The sequence below is a fragment of the Pagrus major genome, chromosome 23 (assembly GCF_040436345.1).
Source record: "Pagrus major chromosome 23, Pma_NU_1.0".
In the NCBI taxonomy this organism is placed as follows: Eukaryota; Metazoa; Chordata; class Actinopteri; order Spariformes; family Sparidae; genus Pagrus; species Pagrus major.
Genome location: NC_133237.1, coordinates 12,946,912 through 12,971,367, shown reverse-complemented (window position 1 = coordinate 12,971,367; position 24,456 = coordinate 12,946,912). Strand labels below are relative to the sequence as shown.

The window sequence follows — 24,456 nt, the reverse complement described above, 5'->3', positions numbered from 1 at the left end:
GGGTATTTACCTGAAAAAGCAGCCAGCCGGTTTCAATCTTCCACTCGTACCCAAGGACAAGTTACCTTTCAGATGGAGGCATCAACAAAGAACGTACTCAGCCTGATATTTCAGACAGACACAGCAGCAGCACTCAGAAAAGTGACAAGAGCACAGAGTGGAAACAAATGTGCTTTTCTGGAGATGATTATGCATCATAACATGAATCTTGAAGTACATGGGTGAATTAGCATATGCATAGGTGATGCAGCAGATTCATGCATGTACTGTGTATGTGTGAGTGAGTGTATGATAAATGTGTATTCATGAGCCTATGCTTCTTCTGTGTGTGATGTGTGCATACTGTTATTGTTCATGTTCTTATCGGCGAGCTGCATGAGTATGTGGTAGGGTGATTTCGTCTCATGACCCCATTAGAGGTGAGAAGGCATGCGGATAAAGCTATTTGTTCCTTGTTTTGTTGGATCGTTACCTTGTCCACAGGTACACGGGGAGCATGAGCACATCCTGACCCCTCACACACCTCAATTTGTAACCTTCCAACAAAAGTGGCAGATAGTAGTCCGGTGCTCTGTGTGTGTGTGTGTGGGTGCGCTGTTGTGTCAGACTTCTTTTTTGATGAAATTGGTGTGAGATAGAGGGAGTGCTCGACAGAATAGTAGTTGGAAAGACAACAGTCACTGTAGAAAGTAGTGTGAGCAGAAGGAAAAGAGAAGAGAACTCCCCTGGTTTTAAGTGAATAGCAGAGGCAGATAGTTGTAAATGTGTTTCCATTGTGGCGCAAGGGGAGGCATCCATCTTTATCTGGAAGCAGCAGGAGATGGCAAACTTGTACAGTCGCCAGGAGGGGAAAGAGATGGAGGCAGGTAGAGAAGGAGAGAAAAAAGCTTATACCATACTGTTTCTTTTTCTTTCTTTTCTTTGCGTTCCTTTCCTTTAATATTTGTGTTTGATTTGCATCTATCTTTTTCTCTTTCATTTTCTTCCTTGCTTTCTTTCTTATTTTGGCTCTAACTATTTCTCGGCACACCCTCGGGCCGCGTCTCATTCTCGTTCTCCCTCTCTCCCCCCTCCATCCGTCTCTCCCTCTCTTCACCCAATTAGGCCTAATGGAACAGTGGCCTAATGACAAGGACCCTGGGGAACAAACACATTTAGACTCGCCTCCAGCCGCCACCAGAGACACATACACACCAGCAACGCCACTGCTCTCCATTTAATACCAGTCGACGAGACAAAATTAGCCAGAGGAGAAAAATTCGTTCTTCTGCGAGGTTTAAATTTTCATGGATTCCAAAATTTAAGTTTCGCTGCTTTCTTACCAGGGGTGTACATCTCTTCCTTACAAGGCATGGACTTTGAAATGATTCGGTGATGACACATTTTTAATATGGGACTATTCACTGTGATTCATTTTGGTGTGACTTGATGCGATGTAATTCAATCTTGATATGAATGCACATAAATAAAATAAAAAAAGCTACCAAAAAGCAAATTCCTCATCAGATGATAGCCAGTGTGTTCTGGGATTACTTTTCGGCCAATCCATTCCACCTCGTTTGTTCTCCACAGGGACAGCTGGCTTGCATGCAACCATAGCCTACTCAAATGTGATTGTTAATACTACTCTGACTACACATGGAAACCAGAACATATGACGATTTCTGTTTATAGAGATTAATGTCACACCAGTCTGTCGCTCACAGACCACTCGCAACTTTGGCTGAAAACTTCAGAAGCTCTTCAAAATCAATTAACTCATGCAGATACACACTGCATTTTGACTTGATAATGAATGAGCACATAATCGCTTATCACTAAGCATTTTTAATTTTACTGCTTTCTCTCTTGTTTTCAAACATGGGTTTGTGTTTGTGTAATGCATGAACTACAGGTGTAAATATTGCCTATGTGTGTACATCATCATCATTATTGCTCTTGCTCTCTCTTTCTGTCTCTCTCTCTCTCTCTGTCTCTCTTGCACTCTCTCTCTTTCTCTCTGTGTCTCTCTCTCTCAGCGTCTCTCCTGTCATTCAGTCTGTTGGCAGTTTAGATGCACTGTTGTGTTTATGACACATTAACCTACTGTTGAGTTGTTATTCGCAAATCGCAGTATGCCGCTGAAAAACACAAACACACACACATACATCAGATTAGTAGAGACATACACACATATCATCACACTCATAGTAACAGCACACACACCTTTCTCTCAGGTGTGAGTACAGGGTTGCTGTGTATCTCATCAGTGGGTCTCACATCTCGCTCTCTTCTTAGACCAATCAGCTCTCATTATCTTCCACTATTTACATCTCAGTATGTCATCACTGCAGGACCGTTGAGGTCATCATTATTTGACAGAGGACACCCTTGTATTTCTGCAATTAGGTTCCATCTAATCATGAATGAGACCTCATGTAGCCTGATTACACTTTTTTGCTCATGGGGTGGACTGTAATTAGTCAGTTTGCTGTCATAAGCAGAATTTCAGCTGACGTTTTGGATGTCTCACACAAGTGCACAAACGTGCAGGAACGCCTTTTTAAACAACTCTGTCCTCTTGAAATGACGTTCAATTGCAACTTAATTGCAACAGAAAATGAAAGACTGATTTAAAGTAAAGTCCTAGAATGAAGTGCCTTTTTAACTGGGAAAAGTCAGGGAGGCTCCATCAAAACAAATTTGTCTAAACAACTCACAAACTAAAATAAATTATCATATATTGCCACAAGCAATTGCAACATTCCATAAACAGAGAGCATTATAATTCATTTAACGTGTGAATAACAATGCTACTTGCAGCAAGAGAGGCTGTGCAACAAAGCAATCCATACGCAAATGTTTAATGTTCTCCTCATTAGTGTGAGCCTGTGATAATCAATTATTGATTGAAACCCACAGGTATGCGTATCCTGGTGAACCTGCTGTTGGACACTCTTCCCATGCTGGGCAATGTGCTGCTGCTCTGCTTCTTCGTCTTCTTCATCTTCGGCATCATCGGTGTGCAGCTGTGGGCAGGGCTCCTGAGGAACCGCTGCTACCTCGAGGAGAACTTCACCCTGTGAGTCAAACACTGTAGATCAATGCGTTCAGTATATGTGTGTTAACAATATGTGCGCGAGTGTGACTCACATCTTACCTGCATGCTTTCCATCCCTTACCTATTATGATGTCATACTAGTGAAATGAAATCCATTTTACAATAATAAATCTATTGAAATGATATATTGTAAAAATTACAATCTGTATATGAGCATACATTCTTGCCCTACCTGTTCCTCCTTTCACATGGGTTTCATAAAACATTACATTACAATAATTGTAATTGTAATTGTTCACATGAATTTGAAATCCATACACCAGTATCAGCTCCAACAATGGAAGGAAGTTGTTTTGTAAAAGTCATATAAGAGTTTAAAACTTTCTGGAAAATGATAAAATGTTGATGACTCATCCTGCACTCAGTAGCGTATACTAATTTTTTACTTTGTGCACTGATTTAAGTGAAACTGGGTCATAAGAAACTGTGAACTCCTGCTAACCAGCAGCCTCACAATGAACACCTCCAGACATCAGCAGTACGCAGTCTCCGAGAACAACGACTAGTTGCAGGCCAGTCACAGTACCAAGGTGATTTATGAAGGATAGATACTGGTAGCTTTGGCGCTGATAAATGAAGCTGCCGTCTGCTAGTTAGTTTGGCGTGCAGTCTGGGGTCTTATTTTCTGACTCATCCCCGGGGTGTCAGGAGCACCAAACCTTGCAAGAACCTGTCATCAAACTGGCCTCAGTCTTTTGGAGGCTGTGTTCACTGGGTGCTGCCAAACAGTGGAGAGTCGGTGGACTGCTGGCATAACACACATTAAGCAGTGCTCTTGGTCCCTGTAAACGCCGACCCAGCTGCCTGTTTTTTCGCAGGAAACACGTAACTATGCCGAAGCAAATAGCACTCCACCAGCCATTTCATGGGCACTGTTGTTTGTTTGTTTTCGCATGAATCATTTTGGTGTATATTTATCATTCTGTTTAAAGTCTACTCCCAACATCATTGAAAATGAGGACATGCCCTCATTGATTTTTCAAGACTTATATAAAGGTTGAATGAATGGATGAATTGCATATACCGTACAGTACTGTATGTTTTGAATATTTCACTTGAGTACAGACATTAGCATAACCTTTTTCAATCTCTTTCAAGCTTCAAAGCATGCAGTAACACTACAGTTTTTCCCAGTTTGCAACTAAGTACGTGATCAGATTCCAGCTGCATGGCTCCATTTTCATGACCCGACATGACAGCATCACCTACTGTGTCTGTGTGTGAGTGACATTCACTGATATTCAGGAGTGTTCTGATTGTATGGCATCCTCTCAGTTTCTTTTTTATATGCTGGCATCAGCTCGCTAGAAAGACACATGCCCCTGATGTGTGTGTGTGTGTGTGTTCTACGACGTATATAAGCCACGTATACTACTCTGGGCCTCTGTGCAGTGTCTCTGGTTATGCTGACACAGCGTATACTCATGACAGATCTTATAGCCAGATGAAAGGGGACACGTGTCCGCCAGCTAGCAGAGTCCTGCCCGCAACAACCTCTGCAGTAATCGCTTCATGAGGGTACTTTAACCGGTGTGTTCTACGTTTCTACGTGATAGGGTGATTAGCAGGACTCCACTTTGACTTTCTCACAAGGGTTAAAGCAAAAGACAAACTTTTGATGAGTTGGATCATTAGTTAGTGACAAGCCAGCAGATTTCTAGCCGTGGTCTCACATTGAACTGTATGTGGCTTCTTATAAAAGTATTTTTTTGCCTATTATTTTGAAGCATTGTATTAACATATTATGCTAGTCAGGGTGCTTTTGTGCTTAATTAGGAAGGTCGTTTTGAGTTCACGCTTGAGGACTATTATGCTAAGTAAAGGGCTAACATTAGCTCTCTGAGAGGTTACAATAGAGCGTCGCTCTAAGTGTGTCGCAGTCAAGTGCACCTTTCACTTTGCCATTTCACACCCTCCCTCTTTTGATCTCTACCTTTCTATTCTTGTGTCTTTTTCTTGCCTCCGTGCCTTATTCTTTCAGTTTTCACCAAATCCTCAATTATCCAATATTTCCCATCTCAGTACTTTTAACTATACTGCCCAGTACCATTAGATCTTAACCTCACTTATTTCTGCAAGTCGAAATGGACGATTTTTGTTTCACTCCTCTAAGTAGCTCTTTTACAAAACCTACTGTATGCACTTCTGGCATCAGAGAGCACTTTAACGGCTCCCAAAAGACATTTTTATTGTAAACAGACTTCTAAAGTAAAGTCATGCATGTTGTTCTCCGTTTCTCCTTCTTAGTTTCCCTTACTGTATCTGCTTTCAAATGCTTTGCCTTCCTTTCTATAATGCTTTTTCAAAACAATCTTTGCAGAGCCCGAACAATACATTGGTTTGCGGATATGAATATGAGCTGATGTGATTTTTGATGGTAAAGTTTATTGTTCAGCTGTATTTTTATGCCCTTAGAATCCAGTATCTGTCAGGCTTTAAATCTTTCTTTCCTAACTGTCCCAGTCCCTGAACTTACTGTAATACGATTGCTGGAAACTGTCTCATTCCTCTGCTACTCTGAAGCCTTGATCCCTCCCTCTGTCTTGCTCTCATCTGGCAGGTGCGTTCTCAGTGTGATGCCAGGTTTTGCTGTGCCATGCTGTGTGATGCCAAGTCAGCGGCAGGGGGGCAACAGCCTTCATTCATGCTCCACTACTCTGACAGGGGCCCCTCTCTCCGTCGTTTTCTTTTCTTTTTTTTCTCTTTCTGTCTCTAACTCTTTATCCCTTCCTCCACCATGAGTAAATCACAAATGTAAATGCTGCTGACAACCTTTTTCAGCATTCTGTCTTTTAAAGCTAATCTCTGTTGTCACTCCCTAGTGTCCTCCATTGGATCTCATAAACTCTGCTCTGCTGTAAGTCAGTGTAAGCTCAGTGTGTCTCGGTGCATACCTGCAAAGTTTGTTGTACCTCCGAATCAATGCATGGTTTTCTAAGCTACTCCCAGTGGGAAGTGGTACAGCCTGATATGGCCACTGTTGGTTATCGATCCTGGAATTAGTGTGCACACATGTGTTGTGTGTGCATGGATGTGGTTTGCAGTCAAGTTGAAAGGATAAATTCTCCTCCTATGAATGTCAGCAGTATCTTTCCTGCTATTGACTTGGGGCAGACAGGAGAGGATCAGGAGAATTGGAGGGAGAAGGAAAAGGGGGGCATGTGAGAGAAGAAGAAGACATAGGGTCACAGAGAGAAAGGACAGAAAAGGAGAGGAAGTAAGAGAAAAAAGGAAGAAAGAAACAAAGAGGATATGTCTGTAAAAAGAGCAAATGAACACAAGTGAATAAAGAGAGAGTAAAAAAGATTTCAAGTGTTAAAGGTAAGGTCGTGCTCTGTGCATATATGTTTAAGGTTTATGTGTGTATATAAGCATCAGGGTAAAGCAACTGTGTGCATTCAGATTTACCTTGAGCCAGCCTTGTATGTTTCTCTTCATTCTCTGAAAGAAGACAGAGAAACGTGAGAAAAAGGCCAATTGAGAGACAGCAAAAAGAAGAGCTGATGTGACAGACAGAGACTGTGCAATGAGTAAATACTGGTAGGTCGGGTGACCCTGAGTGTGTGTGTGTTCAGTAATGGGCATGCTGATGGAGAGGCTCTATTTTTGTCTTCCCCAGGCCCAGACCTTGGTATGAGCATCCACATCCTGCCCTCATTTACTCCACAGTCATGTCAGATCATACACACAGTTAATAGGCCTCGTCGACCGGCTCAGCAGTGTCTTTTTTTTCATTTTCCAAAACCCTTCTCATTGTTTTCTCTAAGTTTTGAGTTTGTTTTGTGTATTTTTGTTCTGTTACGTTAATTAAAATGTTTTTGTTTTCAGGGAAGGCTTTGAATGCTTTACTTTTTTTTCTCCTGTTTATTAGAAGTCTGGTGAAACTTACTGTATATATAATATACTCCTAATAGCTTCAGCAGCACAGAACTGTACCAGTTCCAGCAAACTTTCCGTTTAGATAAATCCATGGATGAAGATAAGAGTTCCCAGGTGGACGTGAAGTGAAAGACAGACTCTTTGGCACGCTCCCATTAAAACAGAGAGGAATGAGAGACATCTCAAGAAATGATGAGGTGCTCTAGCTGGCAGCAATCACTTAGATTGAGAATTATAAGGATATGTGTATCATCACGTTTGACACTCACGACCTCATGGGGTGCACTGACAGGGGATGAATCAGCTCATTGATGGTGTGTGCGTGTGTGTGTAACAGGTGTCAGTGCTTGATAGTGTAATCTGTTTTTCTGCTGATTTCACACCAAGGCACGCACATGCACACACACACACACACACACACACACACACACACACACACACACACACACACACACACACACACACACGCACACACGCACCTAATCTCACATGAACTTACCACATGACTGTGTTTACATGATTAAATACTTGTTTAATACCATTTTCATTTTATTTTGCCTGTATCTGTGACTACAAATTATACAGCTGCTTAGGTGCAAGGCATCCCACATGCATTAAGAGAGAGCGGCTTGATTTCTCTCAGAATAGAAACACAAGGCTGGGATTACATTACATATCTCTAAAAAGAAACAGACGGGTGACAAAAGAAAAGCATAAAAAAAAAATGAGTGGTGAAACAGCAAACAGTGGCATGGGAATGCTGCGGGGGGCATTTTGCTCTAATGGTTTGCGTCCACTTGTTCCCTGAGAGGGAAGGGTCACTGCAAATCAATACATTCAAAAATGCTCATTTTCTGGTTCACTGACCAACGAAGCCTACTAGAGATTACAAATTGAGTGCAACAAAGTCTAATTTAGAACTTTTGGTGGTCTCCACACGGATAAATAAAGACTATATGTAATTGAATGTGACGTCTTAGGTGCTGCTTGATTTCTCCTCAAGCTGCTCATTTTGTCACATCCTGACCAAGGCATGACCCCACCCTTGTTTACCACACCTGTCAGCACGCCTTTGGTTTACTGCCCTGGCTTTCGGCGGTGTTTGTCAGTTCACTGCTGGGTCAGGTTCTTCCCTCTCTCACTCAAACTGTATATCACACTTGCAGCTCACTACTGATCCATTTATTAGGCTAGTAAGGTCAACAGCTTCTAGATCTCCTTGTGTTGCTGTTTTTTTTTTTTTTTTGTCTGACTGGTTTGGAGAAACAGTGGTTTAAAGAGACAGGGACATGTAAAAGAATGAAAATGTGTGAAGAAAACATATTGGTCTCAGTGTGTACGTGAATGTGGATTTAAACATACACTGTACTGTTTGTGAGAGTGAGTAAGGAAGAAAGAGAGTGAGAGTATATACTTGTTCATTTGCATTTCTTAATTCACCCGCTTGCCTTCAATGATGCATTTATCCCATAGGCTTGGTTGAGTACCTCCAAGGATGTACTTCAGTAAATGCACTATTTAACTTCTTCCGTTTCCCATTCTCCCCTCTTGCTCCCTCTTTACTCTCCTTCTCATTTAAATCTCACGAACCTCCTCAAATGAAGCAGTGAGACAGGATAAAAATCGATTGGTACTATATTGATGTACTGTATTATAGATACAGATTCCATAATCAAATAACTTATTACCTTGTCCCTTCCCCAGCACTTCGGGTATGACCCTGCCGCCTCCGTACTACCAGCCAGAGGAGGATGATGAACGGCCCTTCATCTGCTCCCTGGCACATGACAACGGCATCATGTCATGTTCAGATGTGCCAGCGAGGCGTGAGGGAGGACGGACGTGCTGCCTGGACAAGGAGGATGCTCTCCACAGACAAGCTCTGGGCCTGAGTCCTGAACCACTGGCTAACGGTAGCGGTGCTGGTGAAGCGATGGGTCTGTGCATCAACTGGAACCAGTATTATACCCGATGCCACACAGGAAATAGTAATCCCCACAAAGGTGCCATCAACTTTGACAACATTGTTTACGCCTGGATCGTTATTTTTCAGGTATGTTCCATGTGGGCTGGTGAGGTAGAACTGATCCTATCAAGGAAAATAGAAGTAAATATCTTTAAGCTGCAGTCTAAAGTGATTATAGATTTAGCTATATTAGGTCATCATGACTGCATGAATTCAGAACAATCGACAGAGTTTTCCTGCACTAGTTGGTAAATGTTAAAAAAAGGGTTTCTGCTTTCTGCAGGGTTATATTCTGCTGAGCAATCTTGTTCACTTGTTAAGTGGGGTGGGGCAATCAGGACAAACAATAGCACAATCTATTTAATCGCAGTCACAATCCACAAACTAAATTGCAGTCTTTTTTATTTCAATTTTGGAATAGTAAGGAATTTAAGTAAAGTCAGAGAGCATTAAATACTGCAATTTGCTCACCCCAATTTGAAAATGTTTATTTCTTAACACTTAGTCTAATCTTTCCTCCTAGGTGATCACTCTGGAGGGCTGGGTGGAGATTATGTATTACGTAATGGATGCCCATTCCTTCTACAACTTCATCTACTTCATTTTACTCATCATTGTAAGTATATGAGTACATCCCTACCAGCTGACACATCTAGTGTATAATGTGTTGTGATGATTTAAAAAAAAAAAAGACTAAATACATAATGAAGTCTAACTGTAGGTAGGCAATCCCCTGTGACATCTTCTCATAACATCTCCAATATATGTTGACATCAGTGGTCTCCTGCCATCAATAAATTGAATGAGGATATTTCCTGAGTAACAGATTGAAGTGTTAATAGACTTGTGGAAATCAATATTAGCATAAAGGACTGTCTACAATCAATGTTTGAGGGAGGGAGGGAGGGAGAGAAGGAGGTGGATGTTACGAAAATGTATCTTTGTTGGTGAGTATGAAAATAAGGTAAGAAGAGGAGGAAGGGCAGTTGAAAAAGGCAAGAAAGTGTATGTCCAAAACAATGTGCCAAAGAGCTCAATCAGCTCTTTGCGAGCAGTGCCAGATGTAAAGCACAATGGAGGTTGTTGAAGTCAGCATTCACATGCTATTGGCTATCTCTAAAACAGCACTCAGTCACTCTGTGTATATTGAAAAAAGACAAGAGTGAATGGAGGATGAGTAAAGGAGATGACATAGTGTGAATAATTAAAACACACCTAAGACAAAGAGCAAGACCTGCCCTAGTTGAACCCTTGGTTTTATTAGGCTGAGGTGATTATTGGCAACATGACTGCAGCTGTAAATTGTATCCACTTTTTGGCACATCTGACCTGAGGTTGGCAGTAACAGTGCAAGCACCTTTTGGCACCCAAAGATAGTTGACAAGGTGTCACTGTGTTATCACTTTTTCCTGGGTCGTGTTGCTTCACCGATCACAATCTCATGTCATGTGGATTGTATTGCCCCATACGACAGTTTCTAATGTTTAGGCTTTGAGAACTGACCAAACAACACAAGCTAATTTGCTTTCATGTCCAATGTACAGAGCTCCAATTCCTATGCACAACACATAACAATCAAGCCAACACACTGCTCCTGTTTTGCTACATGATTTGTTGGCACAAACCCAAGACCCCAGCCTGTTTGGCAACTAGTAGTCAAAGGTCCTCAGGGATGCCTTGGAGGTGTTGCTGACACTATGAGGGGTTTTCAGTCAGTCACTTCCCACAAGCCCCCAAGGTGTTGTTTGCACAGTGAGGGTCACCTTAACTCTTTCTCTCTTTCATGTTGTAGCCCATGTTCTCTTTTACTTATCTAAATCTTCATCTCTCCCTGTGTGTTGTGTCATAATGAAGCCGCAGTACCCTTTGCTTTGAAGCTTCTTAGTTGATCCTGTAAGTGTGGGTTCTCGGATACAAAACACAGAGATAAAGAGAAGTTTGACCTCCGCAGTGTTTTTCTATATCTGCTTGATAGTTGATAATCTCATTTATGCTGTATTGAAGACTGTGAGTAAATGGATTAGAGTGACTTAGAGCTAAGTGCTACCAAGAGGGCAGATGTTTGGTTATTATTAAGTTGTGTATGTGTGTGTGTGTGTGCATATTTATGTCTGTGTTAAATGTATGCGACAACTGCTGCGTTGAAGCACACAGAATCATGCAATCAGTTGTAAGCCAAGCCTGCCATCTTAATTTGAGTGTGCGAGTTTCTGATCCACATGCTTTTGTCTTTGTGAATGTTTATGTGTGGTTGAGTCTGTGTGTGTGTGTGTGTGTGTTTGTGTGCGTGTGTGTGTGTGTGTGTTTGCATGCATGCATAATGCAGTGATCATCTGAATGCGTGATATTGGACTGCCCTCCCTGATTATGCGCAAAGCTGTCTACTGATCAGAATCACAGAATAGACACACACAAGCACAGATGCAAGCCTGGAGGGAAATCAAAGCCCCACACACCTGCAGACCTGCTTTGACCCACAGGCCACAGATGGGCATCTCTCCTCCCTTTCTCCTCACACACACACACACACACACACACACACACACACACACACACACACACACACACACACACACACACACACACACACACACCTCCCCTCCATGTTTCCTCTCTCTTTCTCTCCCTATGAATATGTCTGGAGTCCCTTTTTTTTCATTCCTCCCAGCTACTTCAGTCTTCTTCACCTTCATCTTTGATCAGTGGGGATGAAAGTCTATAGGTGGAAGGTCATTAGGTTTTGTTTTTTTCTGGATTTTATCCGTGAATGATTTATAGAGTGCTCCTGCTCCAAATGTTTTGGCCTTGTAAGTGTGTGTGTGTGTGTGTGTGTGTGTGTGTGTGTCTGTCTGACAGAGAGAAGAAGGGAAGCATGTTCAGATTTGTAATGAACAAAACCGACTCTGCTACAAGCTGCTATATCCATCCAGCAGTCTGGTGTTTGAGTTGTTCAGCATCAGCTTATATTGATCTAATCATTGTTCCGTAGCCAGCTCTGAGTAGTCCAATAAAAGTCATTTCATCAGTACTGTAGTGATTCCCATTATTCCCACGAAAATGGTCAGCCAACACTGCAACTAACCCTCCGAACCTCACTTCGACTCATGATGAGAAAGTGAAACCTCTTTTGTGAAAAAGAGAAAAAAGAGATGTACTGGTTAAAGAAATGTTAGTGGTTAGGGTTGCATTGCATTGTGGCACTGTTGAACCCAAGCATGAGAAAATTACAGATATTGAGTTGGAGTGGGGGCAGGAGAGAAAGTTAAGTCAAGTCAGAGAATCAAAGGAAGAGAGAGACAAAGATAGCCAGACGCTGAACTGTGCTTTGGGCATGTGTTGGCTCTGTCTGTCTGCTCCAATCACCCTGGTTTGGTAGGAAGCCAGCCCTCAGAGACCTTTAGCATGTGTGCTAACATTTCTACAGGGGGATTGGCACACATTATTAGAATCAGCAAGTGTGAGGGCTTGATGCAAAAACCAGTCTGTGTTTACCATTGGAAAATTCCAATCCTTCACATATTTCATGTTTCTTAAATGAGCAGTATCTGCTCTAGCCATAGGCTGCTTATTTAAACAAGACACTGGTTCTTATAGTTTTAGTCAGGGTTGCTTCTTAGTTCAGTTTGTTAAATTTTGATTGTTGAACTTTCTTTTCTATGGAACAGTTCAATCTTGGTGCTACATATAAGCTCATGTTCCCTACAGTAATCTCCCAATGTTTGCCTTCTCTCACATCATGTACCATACATCTTAACTCAACCAGAAACTGCATCTATACATGGTCTAACTTTCTGTTTGTTTTTTCACATCCATCCAGATTGGTTCATTCTTCATGATCAACCTGTGCCTGGTGGTCATCGCCACCCAGTTCTCAGAGACCAAACAGCGGGAACACCAGCTGATGCAGGAGCAAAGGGCGCAGTGTTTGTCCTCCTCCACCCTGGCCAGCATGGCTGAGCCGGGAGATTGCTACGAGGAGATCTTCCAGTTGGTCTGCCACGTCCTCCGCAAGGCTAAGAGGAGATCGGCAGCTCTCTACTACACGCTGAGGGGCAAGCCCCCGCCAGCTGGTGGAGGTAGAAGCAACCGGCGTGGTGGAGGCAATGTGAACGGAGAGCGGCATCATTCCAGGCACCCAAGATGTGAGTAGGAGGGCCTCAGCGATGACATCTGACTACATCTTATTTATTTAACATTTGATACATGACATGAAGGCCAAGGTCTGACTAAAGGTTTGGTTGCATTTTAATGGATAAGATTTGGGGGTTGATGTAATGTCTATTATAGTTTATGTTATTCATTTCAAAATGCATTTCCAAATTTTGTACCGATTCCAAACACTGGCAAACCTGTAAAAAAAATTTTTTGCAAAAAAACCCACCTTTTTCTGAATAAGTTCTGACGTAGGGAACATTTAACTCACATGACTGATCAGCTGTTTCTGCACTGAGAGAAGAAGAAGAAGCTGTTTCTGCTGTCAGTGTCGTCCCAGATATATTTTGAAGATCTCCATTTTTTTCCGTCTAGCAGATGACTAAGGCAACTGGTTTTGTTTCTTCTTTGAGATTCATTGGTTGGCAAACAACTGGTCTTGTCTTGCAGCCATTCGTAACATAGACTGTACCGGCATCTAATTTGCATTTTTCTCAATTTCACCTCTGAGTGCCTCAAAGTCACTTGACAAATCAAAGGAAACAGCTAAAGTCTCTATATTCTTTCTGGTCTCGTTTCTGCATCTGTGTAGCATCCCATTGTCCGCACCAGAACAAGCCAGACCACAGCCCTCAGCCACTAGCCAACTCCATCAGTCTCACTGTCCCTCAGAAACCCGAGGACTGCCCCATATGTGCATTATCACTGAAAGAGGGGGCGAGGGCTGCGGGAGACTTGGCCAACGGGGAGGAAGATGATGAGGATGCAGTGAAAGAGACGGGCAAGGAGGAGAACCATCTAGAGGAGAGGGGGGATGGAGAGAAAAAGAGGAAGAGGTCTTGCTTTGGGCACTGTAGAGACATTTGGAATGGAATGAGGAGGAAACTTTGGGGCATTGTGGAGAGCAAATACTTCAGCAGGGGCATTATGATCGCTATTCTCATCAACACCATCAGCATGGGCATCGAGCATCATAACCAGGTAAGATGATATAATCAATGCTGTCACATTACAGGATTAGTTTTTAAATTTGCCCCTTAATTTTCTTTTGTTTCTTACTTATAAGCCTTACTTAGAAATAAGCTTCTTACTTAGAAGCCCTTCAATCTGACTGACTTTATGTCATGTTAATGTTCCAATTCATGCTAATTCATTCTAATTACTGTTCATTCTGTCTAAACCTGGTGTTTCTCAACAGTTGCATATAAAGATTAGGTGACACTAACATTATTAGTATTGGTGTTTACTTATTGTAGAATTAGATTCCAGTGGTGGCTGTGTAGGTTTGTTTTTGACTCATCTGTTCAAAACATTTCCAAACATTTAAGTTAAAAAAAAAAATATTGAAAATAGATAGATATGATTTCCAAAATTCACAACATGGTTTTATCTATCAAACTATTCTGTTCCAATCCATTTTTGTTGTCATTTAGACTTTCAAAAACAACATTTTCACTGTGTGTCAAAAAACTGTTTGCTCTCCTGCCTGCTGCACACAAAGGGAGGCATGCACCTGCATTAACGGGGCAGCCATTGAACAGTACCATAAATTACCTTTCTTTAACCGCTGTAAAAAAAAAATCTCCAACATTATTATAGCAAATTACTGAAGTTGTTACAAAGGAAAAGTATATCATGTGTCTGCATTTGTTTGGCCTTCAGTGTTCCATCATTTTTATACTAACATTGACTGTAGAAAGAAAGCAGAAACCACCGTTTGATTCAGGGATATTTATTAAAGAAAGTTTATTTAATTAAAAAAGTGAATACACTCTTTTGACCTGATGAATCATTTTATTCAAACCCGAGGATTTTGTTTGAGGATTTTTTTTCCCCCTAGGGTGATGACATCCTAAAATATGATGACAGGCGTTTAAAGGTTCAATCGAAACCCTCAATAGAAGCTTCAAATATAAAAAGTGACATTCTGTACAGCCCAACTATCGTGTCAAAAGTAGCAAGTTAGTGTAATAATTTCTCACTCCCCTCTCACTCCCACAAATCACAGAGGCCTCAGCAGACAAACCACCACTATCACTGCTAATGAAGCATTGCTGCTAGAAATATCATAATAGCAGATGACACTGAGAAGGATGAGTGGGTGGGTGTGGAGCATCACTGCCATGCAGTTTCCTGACAGAGGTGTAAACATTTAGCCTTGCGGTAGCCATAACTGAGCTGGCTTTTAACATTGGCCCGGCTCTTCAGAAGCTGCCGAGGCAGGTGTCCCAGAGCGAGAGAGGGAGAAGCCTGCCAAGAGCGCACATTCATGCATGCATACAAACACATATGAGCGTGCACACACATCATACCCATCCACTTGTGTCCAGTGTGCGCATGCACTGACAAAAACACATGCAGGTTCATAAAGTCACAAGCTATTATGCATAAAACAACTGATCCTTATTTCCTAATTTCTACTTCTCAGCTCATACCGTTCTGTTTTTCTCTCGTACTCCCTCCCTTGTTAATTTTACTTCCATCTCTCTCCCGTTATTTTCTGCATAAATCCCTCCATGCACCTTCCCTTTGCACGTTCCTTCCCCCACTAGCTCCTTTGGTCCTTGCCGTCTTCCTTCCTTCCGTTCTCCCCGCCTTACCCCAATTGTCTCATCTACTCTCTGACTGTCTTTTACCTCCCTCAGTTTCACCCTCTGTCTCCCCGCTTCTCTCTCTCTCTCTCTCTCTCTCTCACTCTCTCGCTCTCTCTCATCCACCCACTCACACTTTGACAGCGTACAGAATAGTTGCCTTCTCTCATCTCTGAAGACTCTAAAAATAAACGAGGGTTGTGGGGGGAAGGAAGAGAAGGAGACGAGCAAGAGGGGAAGAACGAGGCAGACGCCGGTTACACAGCAGTTTTCAGCTCAATTCCCTGCGTGATTCTGTGCGCGAGCGAGTGTGTGCGCGTGTCGCAGTAGGCATGTATGCAGAAGCACACGTGCACATTTGCATGCACACACACACACACACACACACACACACACACACACACACACACACACACACACACACACACACACACACTTCATCTGTCTGTCTGTCTCCTGGGTGTTTCTCCCTCAACAGTTTCCACAGGCTGACACAGAAGCAGTGATACAAGTTCGCGTTTTTTGCTCTGCAGTAGAAAAAGTCTTACCTCATGCAATCTTGTTCTAAAACAGGAACTCTGCAAGTGATGTGCTTCTCTCCAAAAAAAAATGACTAACCTCAGGGCTGCCTTACTTGCACAACACCCTGCTTAAGGGGGAATGTTGACATCAAGTGTGTGGTGTCAAATAAAAAATAAATATGACTCTCTATCGGTGTGGTCTGAGAAATTTTGAGAGCGATCTTTGACCATCAAAGATTTTTTCCTCAGATTTATGTTGGACTGCGTTCATGTGATATGTGTGTTTGTGTGTGCATAAACCATCACAGAAGAATTCAGACTTGGAAGCTGTAGCTGAAAGGATAAAATGCGAAATTGCATTCGGGAGATGGGAAATTAGTGAACAGGTCGAGAGAGCAAAGAGAGGGGGGAGTGATGGTATTTTGTCTGAGTTTAACTGTGATGTCAAGCGCTGTGATGGTTCTGTCGATAGCAATAAATCTCATATCCTGTGTTTGCACTTATGACTATTGAGTGAGTTCTGGACTGAGTTCAAGGTTAGAGCTAACTGCCGAAGGGGTAAATCGTGTTTGTGTCTGTGCTTCTTTGTACATTTATCCCTACCTTCCAATACATCCAGCTAGATTGTTTTTGGAGTTCCCCCAGCAGGTAGTACGAATCTTCTCACAAATGAAACATTAATGGTTTCCTCCTCGGCTGAGCTCGGTTAGCTAGCTTAGTTAGCTAGCCAGTCTTCCGTGAGCAGGTAGACATTTCCTTCTGCGCAGTGACATGGTATATCTTGAGTAACTGGGTCATGATTTCTGGAAAGAGACATCGCTTTTGAGTTTTTTCAGTGAATCTTTCTGCCGTTTTGAGCACCACAAGTCAAGTGCTGTCTGGCTTCCATTATATGCAAGAGAAGGCAGAAAGATGCTTAGGGAGTATTGTCATCATTGAAACCACTCTGTAGTCTGTCCATTAGTCTCAGTAGATGTTTTTCAGACTAAAACACTGGTTTCAAAATTTAGCCCTGAGGTGTAGGCTGGTTATGGCCCTGTTTCCTTTCCGTCTATCCCTTTTATCATTCTTACTCTTTCTCACCTTTAAACAAGTATTTTCCTCTCCTCTCCTCTCCTCTCCTCTCCTCTCCTCTCCTCTCCTCTCCTCTCCTCTCCTCTCCTCTCCTCTCCTCTCCTCTCCTCTCCTCTCCTCTCCTCTCCTCTCCTCTCCTCTCCTCTCCTCCATCATGTCTTCTTCTGTTCCTACACAGTCTCTCTGCTGTTTTTCCCTCTTCTTCTCTTCTGCTGTTCTCCCACCTCTGATTGACAGGAGGATATTGATTGGGAAGAGATGAGCCTGCCTGATAATGAGACTCAGAAAGAGAAAGAAAAAGGGATGGAGAACAAGGGGGGATGGAGAAAAAGCGGATTAGAAGAGGGGGAGGGCCGAGAGTTTGTTTTTCTCTGACATGGTTTGCTAACTTTGGCAGGGCTAGCTGGCTATTTCTCCACTGGCTTTGAAAGTGAAATTCACAGGGGGTATCAGAGAAAAGCATCTGATCCATATCGTGCACAACCCACATTCACTCACACACACGCACAGACACACACACACACACACACACACACACAAAATACACTTTCATGAAGCGAGTCGTATGTGCACACGCACATACAAATGGTAATAAACCTGGGATTGACGTGTGTGTGTGTGTGTGTGTGTGTGTGTGTGTGTGCGGTTGGTGCATGCATGTGTTCTCTTGCCAATTCCAGATAACATGCTCTCCAATTCAGCCAGTGTTTGACACCATGTGCTACACAGACACTCGCTCCATTCCCTTTGTCATTGTATTGTTGTTGATGTGATGTTTGCTGAGTTTTCCTTTATAATTTCACAGCTTGTGCTAAAAAACACAATTGTCCCCCTGTTTTCCAGCCTCCTCCCCTCCTCTCTGTCTGTTGCCTATCTCAGATAAGGTGTATGTGTTAATTTTGTTTGCCAGGTGAGAGAAAATTCTCTTTTCAAGTGACTGACAGCTTGAGTGACAGCCTTTTCAACAAAGGCAGAGAAATGCGATGCGCACACGGTTGTTTTCTTCACAGTGGCTTCGTCATCTTTTGTTGCGGTGGCAATGATTGCAAAGCAGTGGTTTAATATCAACTTGTGTTTTTATCTCTTTGTCTGTAGCTGCCTCTCTCAGTCTATCGCTGCTCTGTTTTTTAACTTGGGATGCTTGTAACTTGAACCATTTTATCTTTTTCCTACCACTCTGTGTTCATCCACTTCCACGTCTTACTTACTATTTCATTATGCATTTCTGTTTCTGTCAACCCTCTACACTCTCACCTGCCTCCACCCAGCCTGATGAGTTGACCAACGTCCTGGAGATCTGCAACATCGTCTTCACCAGCATGTTCACCCTGGAGATGATCCTAAAGCTGACTGCTTTTGGCTTCTTTGAGTACCTGAGGAACCCCTACAATATCTTCGACGGCATTATTGTCATCATCAGGTCTGCAAGTTTACTGAACTAGCCTGTGTCTGCATCCCCTCACACCTGTAGTCTATCCCTGAAATGTTCTGGAGCATATTCTGCATGGGGTCATGCGTGAATGGGAGCACGGGTTGATATTTTTATGATAAAGTAACATTTCATGGAAAATGTCAGAATGGCTTGGTTGTGAATGAAAGTGGCAAAAGACGCTCTCACGTGGAGCCAGTGAAACTTTTCAATTACAAGACTCCAACCTATTTGGTGAGATGCATGGAGGTTTTCATGAAAAGGTCATCATTCATCAGCATGTTCCTTTTAATGGATTGAACGTGTGGCTGCAAAAAATAATAAATAAATAGTAGGGTGTGGTGACCCACAATATAGAGACATTCACCAAAGACTGTGGCTCGCTTTAAGATGGGAGCTCAGAGGGGAGAGAAGGGAATTCTGGGAAGTTAGCTTTAGCCTGTGTTACCGGTGCTGTAAGCTGTTGTTTTGAAGTGGGAGTAAAACAGACTCAACCTGAGTTCACCTCTCCGTCTCGTTTTTCCTGCACTCCCACTGCCGTATGCTGGACGTTCCTTGTTCAATCTATTCCAGCATTGCATTGCATGTGTGAAAAGGCACAAAATGTAGATGTTCGTGAAGATCACTAACAGTGCCTGAAAGGTTACCCCACTCCTGTAATTTACTGGGAACTATGTGTGAAAGAGGTTTTTGTCAGTAAGCTGTGTATTATAAATGGTAATAATTTAAAAAGATGGCTTAAAACTAGTGAATCCAGAGCCTGAAAGTCACGGCTTTAAATCAATCCACTGGAAAAAATAAATAGAGCTTTTCTCCAAACATGTAGATACAAAATACTGTACATCTAATGGTGTTAAGATAGCCTGACCCATTCAGATTTTCTATCTTTTAGATGGAGCTTTGTAATACAAGGAACTACTTATTTTATGTGACAAATATTTAATATAGGAGCTGTCCAGCAGCATGGAGATAAAATGTGTGACACGCAGCAGTATTCCTTATCACACTCGTATGGATTATATATGGCCATAGACAGTGTAGTAGTATTTTGTTATTCTTATGGACCAACTTATCCTCTTATCTGATGTTTTTTGATCTGGTGTTTCCCTCCTTTTTGATGATTAATATTTATTTTTAAAATCTTCCTCTCCCTACATTCCCCGATTATAAAAATACACATTTTATAATCACAAACCCAGAGGAAAGATAGTTGATTGTTGAATCTCATCCACAGATACTCAGATACTGACGCTTTGGGTTAGCAGCTCAGGTTAGATGTCAGTATTTGAAAACCTGGGAAACAGACTCAACAATCAACTATCTTTCTCCTGGAAGTTACATTTGTTGCTTTGATTTCTCCACATCCTCCAGCTACTCACTGTGCCTCTGTCTCTCTCCATTAAACACAAACATCCACCTGTTGCAACCCCTAACCCAGTGTGTGTGAGATCATCGGCCAGGCAGACGGCGGCCTGTCAGTGCTGAGGACCTTCAGACTGCTGAGGGTCATTAAGCTGGTGAGGTTTATGCCTGCTCTGAGGCGGCAGCTGGTGGTGCTGATGAAGACAATGGACAACGTGGCCACTTTCTGTATGCTGCTCATGCTCTTCATCTTCATCTTCAGGTAACGGAGGGGCACAGGGGCATCTATTAATGTGAAATATGGCTGAGAAAGGAAATTAGCTTGACACAGAGAGGGCATGAAAGTGTGAGTAAGAATGTGTGGAGAAGGAGAACAGAGATTGTGGTGTGTAGGTGCGGATATGCACATACTGTGTGTCTTTGACAGCCTAAGACAGGTTGTTTTGTTATCACTTAAAATCTTCAAAGCTGAGGTGGAATATCAGCAGATTAAGACAAAATATAGGAGTTGAGCGTGGTGCAGACAACCATAGCCAAAGGCTTGAACATAGTTTGTGCAAAATAATAGGATTAACCTCCAATTATTGGACCTCTACCCCATTTTTGCCCAAACAGTGTCTCAGTTGTTTCAAGGCTTTTCTCTTTTAACCCGCTTCCTTCTCCAGCAGTATGTCTGCCAGGAAAGTTATGAGCAGCTTAACTTGTTTATCTGTCTGTCAGCAGTATATTCAACATTAAACTTCTGAATTTCCACTCAATTAGGCGGATAGGCCTTAGGCTGAAGAACAATCATGACAATAAACCATTACTATTAGAGCAGAGGGACTTATCATAAATCCTGTAAAAATTGTTGGTGGTACACCATCTTTGTAACATTAAAGACTCAAACTACTAGGTCAAATGTAAAATGTAGTAAGTAAGTAATGAAAAGGGTGAGTTGAGATGTGTGTTTGTTACTTCCTATGTGTGCTTATGCGCACCTGTCAGCCAGCCCCCCCACACAGCACTCAAGAATAAATGTGCCAGGACAGACACATGGCATCAGAGCTTTTAGCCAGCTAATGCTAGCCTGAGCGAGTGGCTTTTGGCCTATACATCTAGCCAGTGTAGCTTTTAGTGAGCAGTTAATGTACAGCACCACTCAGCTGAGACATAAACTTTTAAAACCCCTCCATTAATTGCTCTAAAGAAAGCAGCGATGAATGAGTATATGAACGGCATTAATGGGTGGTCAGAGTCTTGTGACGCCAGCAAGGGGCAGGAAGAAGGACAGAGAGTGAAAGAGAACAAAAAGAGCTTAAAATGAAGCAGAAGTAATAATTGTAGTATATGTTTGTATCGGCAGACAAATAAATATGAAAATTAATGATTTTAGAATAATTCTTTAATATTATGTATTTTGATTTTGAGTACATGTACCTACCTCTAACCCTTAATTCTAAACATTGTCTGTAGGTGTCACAAACACAGAGCCCATGGCATACTTAACATACTTACTTCCTCAAACGACGTACTATAAATGCAATATTTTCTTATTCCAAGACAGCATGTGTGGCTGAATTATTGGAGACGTCCCTTCTTGTGTTGCAGTATCCTGGGGATGCACATCTTTGGTTGCAAGTTCAGTCTGAAGACAGAGGCCGGAGACACAGTGCCCGACAGGAAGAACTTTGACTCCCTTCTCTGGGCCATCGTCACTGTCTTTCAGGTATGAATAGTTTTCACACACTTTCAACATTTTGTTTTCACAACCTCATTAAATATGCTTATTTTGTGTACCTGTGTGTTACTCTATGTGTGTTCCTGCTCTCCCCTATGTGTATTGTTCTGTAGATTTTGACTCAGGAGGACTGGAACATGGTGTTGTACAATGGCATGGCGTCTACCACGCCCTGTGCTGCGCTCTACTTCGTAGCTCTTATGACATTTGGAAATTACGTGCTCTTCAATTTACTGGTCGCTATCTTGGTGGAGGGTTTCCAAGCTGAGGTATGACATCTGGGTTTAGTGTGTTAGACCATCTTTACTTGGCAAAAGACAAATAAACAAAACCAGATGCAAATATGATATGGGACAAGATCATTTTGTATGTGTTTTTTAGTTATTTGACTGTTTTGGGTTGAAACATAGTTGTACAATTTTAAGAAATACACGCCTTTTCCTTATTTACAAAGATAAAAAACTTGATGTATAGACTATGTAAGGATTTGTTCAGCAGCAATTAATCAGCAATGAGATGGGTTGTATATTAGACCTCAGTACTGAGCACTGACAGAGTCTGTGTCAGATTTACAGCTAAACTTCAGATATTTGTGTTTTAGAGCTCGACATTATAGTCGGATAGTTGGTTAATAAGGAGAGGGAAAATAATTAAATGTTTCTATTCACATTATCTTGACATTGATCATTATTTTAACCCTTTAACTCTGCTTTTTATTCTTCCTTTCTTCACCTTCTGTCATGTGTCCTCTTCCTTGTGGTGCCTCCCATCCCTCTCCTCTTCTTCTTTCTGTGTCTCTCTCACTTTCATCTATTTATTTTCTGCCACTCTCCCACTGTACCTGATACAGGGTGATGCAAACCGCTCCTACTCGGATGATGACAGGTCTTCCTGTAATTTTGAGGAGAATGATAAGCAGAAAGACTCTCTACATCTCTCAGGTATTCAGTGCCTGTAGGAGCTCTACAGCATGTTTTGTTTAATAAAGATTGTTTTTCTTCTGTATGTGACCATTTCATCCTTGAGTTTGGAGCACTGCATTGAAAATCTGAAATCAGAAATCCTTTTACTTAAAAAGGTCTGTATTTAATTCTTTAATCATTTCCATACAAACAGCCTGACTTTGTTGTCTGAATTATAACAGAATTTAAAACATGCAAAACTGTTTGTGGATTTATTATCTCACACCATCCGTCTACTTCAGTCTGATGCCAAAAGTTGCACCCTCATAAATCTGCTCTAAGGCCATCTAGCCATTCATCACGCCATGGTTTGTTGTCTTGTTTCTCCTCCATTTTCCACAACAAACAGCGCCAAACATCTTTTCTCCAGTCTGTGTTGAAAGCTACACAGACTTTAAATAATGCACACCTGATGCCACTTTTCCATCCACTCCTCTCCCCTCTTCTCCTTGTAGGCATAAAACAAAGGTGAACTCATCCAGAGCCGACCAAAGCATCATTCAATATAGAGCAGGACTGAGTTGCCAGTGTTGGGTCAGATTGCCTTGAAATGTCGTCAGTTACTGAATATAAATTACATGGCAATTTTTATTGTGTATACTATACATAGGAGACTTTTTCTTTTATGTAAGTTCATGTTGCTGTTTTTGAATCAAACACCACGTAGAGAACTCTGCTCTTGTAACACAAGTCGAGCACAAACTCAAAATGTTCATCTTCTACTTTCAATAAAAACAAATAAAAACTGCATTATCATCATATAAAAAATATTAGTTAAAGCTACTAAAGCTTTCTCATTTATTTATTTATTTATTGTTGTTGATTCTGGTGGCCCTTTTCCTGGCAGAAAAAGCTAAATAAAGTAAACTTTGTTTTAGTGCCATAATGTACCACCAGGCTCTGTTGTTTCAACTCAGGCTGTAAGACTCCTCATTTCATCCTCAGCTCTCCATCATAAAAAAAATAAATAAATAATGACAGGCATTAAGAAGAACTTTAATAATTATACAGAAATAGCCGTCTTTTCACTGATGGTCCTGTTTGCTTATGTAGGTCACATAGAGGCATCGGTTTAAATTAAGACAGAAAGTTAAAAGTTCCTTGTAGTACGTTTAATCACCATTAACAAAACTTACTTGTAGAACATATTCAGCATATTGACATTCATAAAAAAAGTGTAATGGTTTTAAACTTGGCATATTTTAAAGATGTAATGATTAATGTAATCAAGCAATCCTTGACCATTTAACTATAATGTATTAAGAAATGTAATCTGCGTTATTGTAGCAATTTATTTTTTGTAATCTAATTATGTAACACCAATTACATGTAATTCCACACCACCCAATCCTGTTAGCAGCACATCAGGGAAGTTTCTCAGGATATCTGATCACAGTTCTCCTGAGCCCAAATTTGCCTTTCAAATGCCAGCTTACCTGGAAAAGAAGAAAGCACATTTGCAATGTTAATAGTTCCTTGAGACCTTTTCCACGAAAAGATATGTTAGAGAATGGACAAACCACTGGCAGATAGTCCTCTCTTTCACCATTATGAGCTCCTCTCAGGCACCTGGAAGGTGATTTAGGGTAAATTAAACCTTCCTCTGCCTTTCTGAGCTCGCCGTAACAACATTTTAAGACATTATGTTGTAAAGTGATATAGAGTACCGAGTTCTGTTTACGTGGAAGCAACAGAATAGA

The 24,456-nt window shown here is 41.7% G+C and overlaps 1 protein-coding gene across 1 annotated transcript in view; it reads left to right on the top strand.

Annotated features, from left to right (window-relative positions):
* cacna1ia (calcium voltage-gated channel subunit alpha1 Ia) overlaps positions 1-24,456 on the top strand; it is a 118,535-nt gene that overhangs the window by 56,101 nt on the left and 37,978 nt on the right. The window contains exons 5-14 of the mRNA XM_073494259.1: positions 2,902-3,061; positions 8,684-9,032; positions 9,469-9,561; positions 12,763-13,087; positions 13,690-14,078; positions 18,552-18,703; positions 20,151-20,336; positions 21,665-21,782; positions 21,908-22,063; positions 22,645-22,735. Of these exons, the coding sequence (XP_073350360.1) occupies positions 2,902-3,061; positions 8,684-9,032; positions 9,469-9,561; positions 12,763-13,087; positions 13,690-14,078; positions 18,552-18,703; positions 20,151-20,336; positions 21,665-21,782; positions 21,908-22,063; positions 22,645-22,735 (2,019 nt within the window). The remainder of the gene's footprint in view (positions 1-2,901; positions 3,062-8,683; positions 9,033-9,468; positions 9,562-12,762; positions 13,088-13,689; positions 14,079-18,551; positions 18,704-20,150; positions 20,337-21,664; positions 21,783-21,907; positions 22,064-22,644; positions 22,736-24,456) is intronic.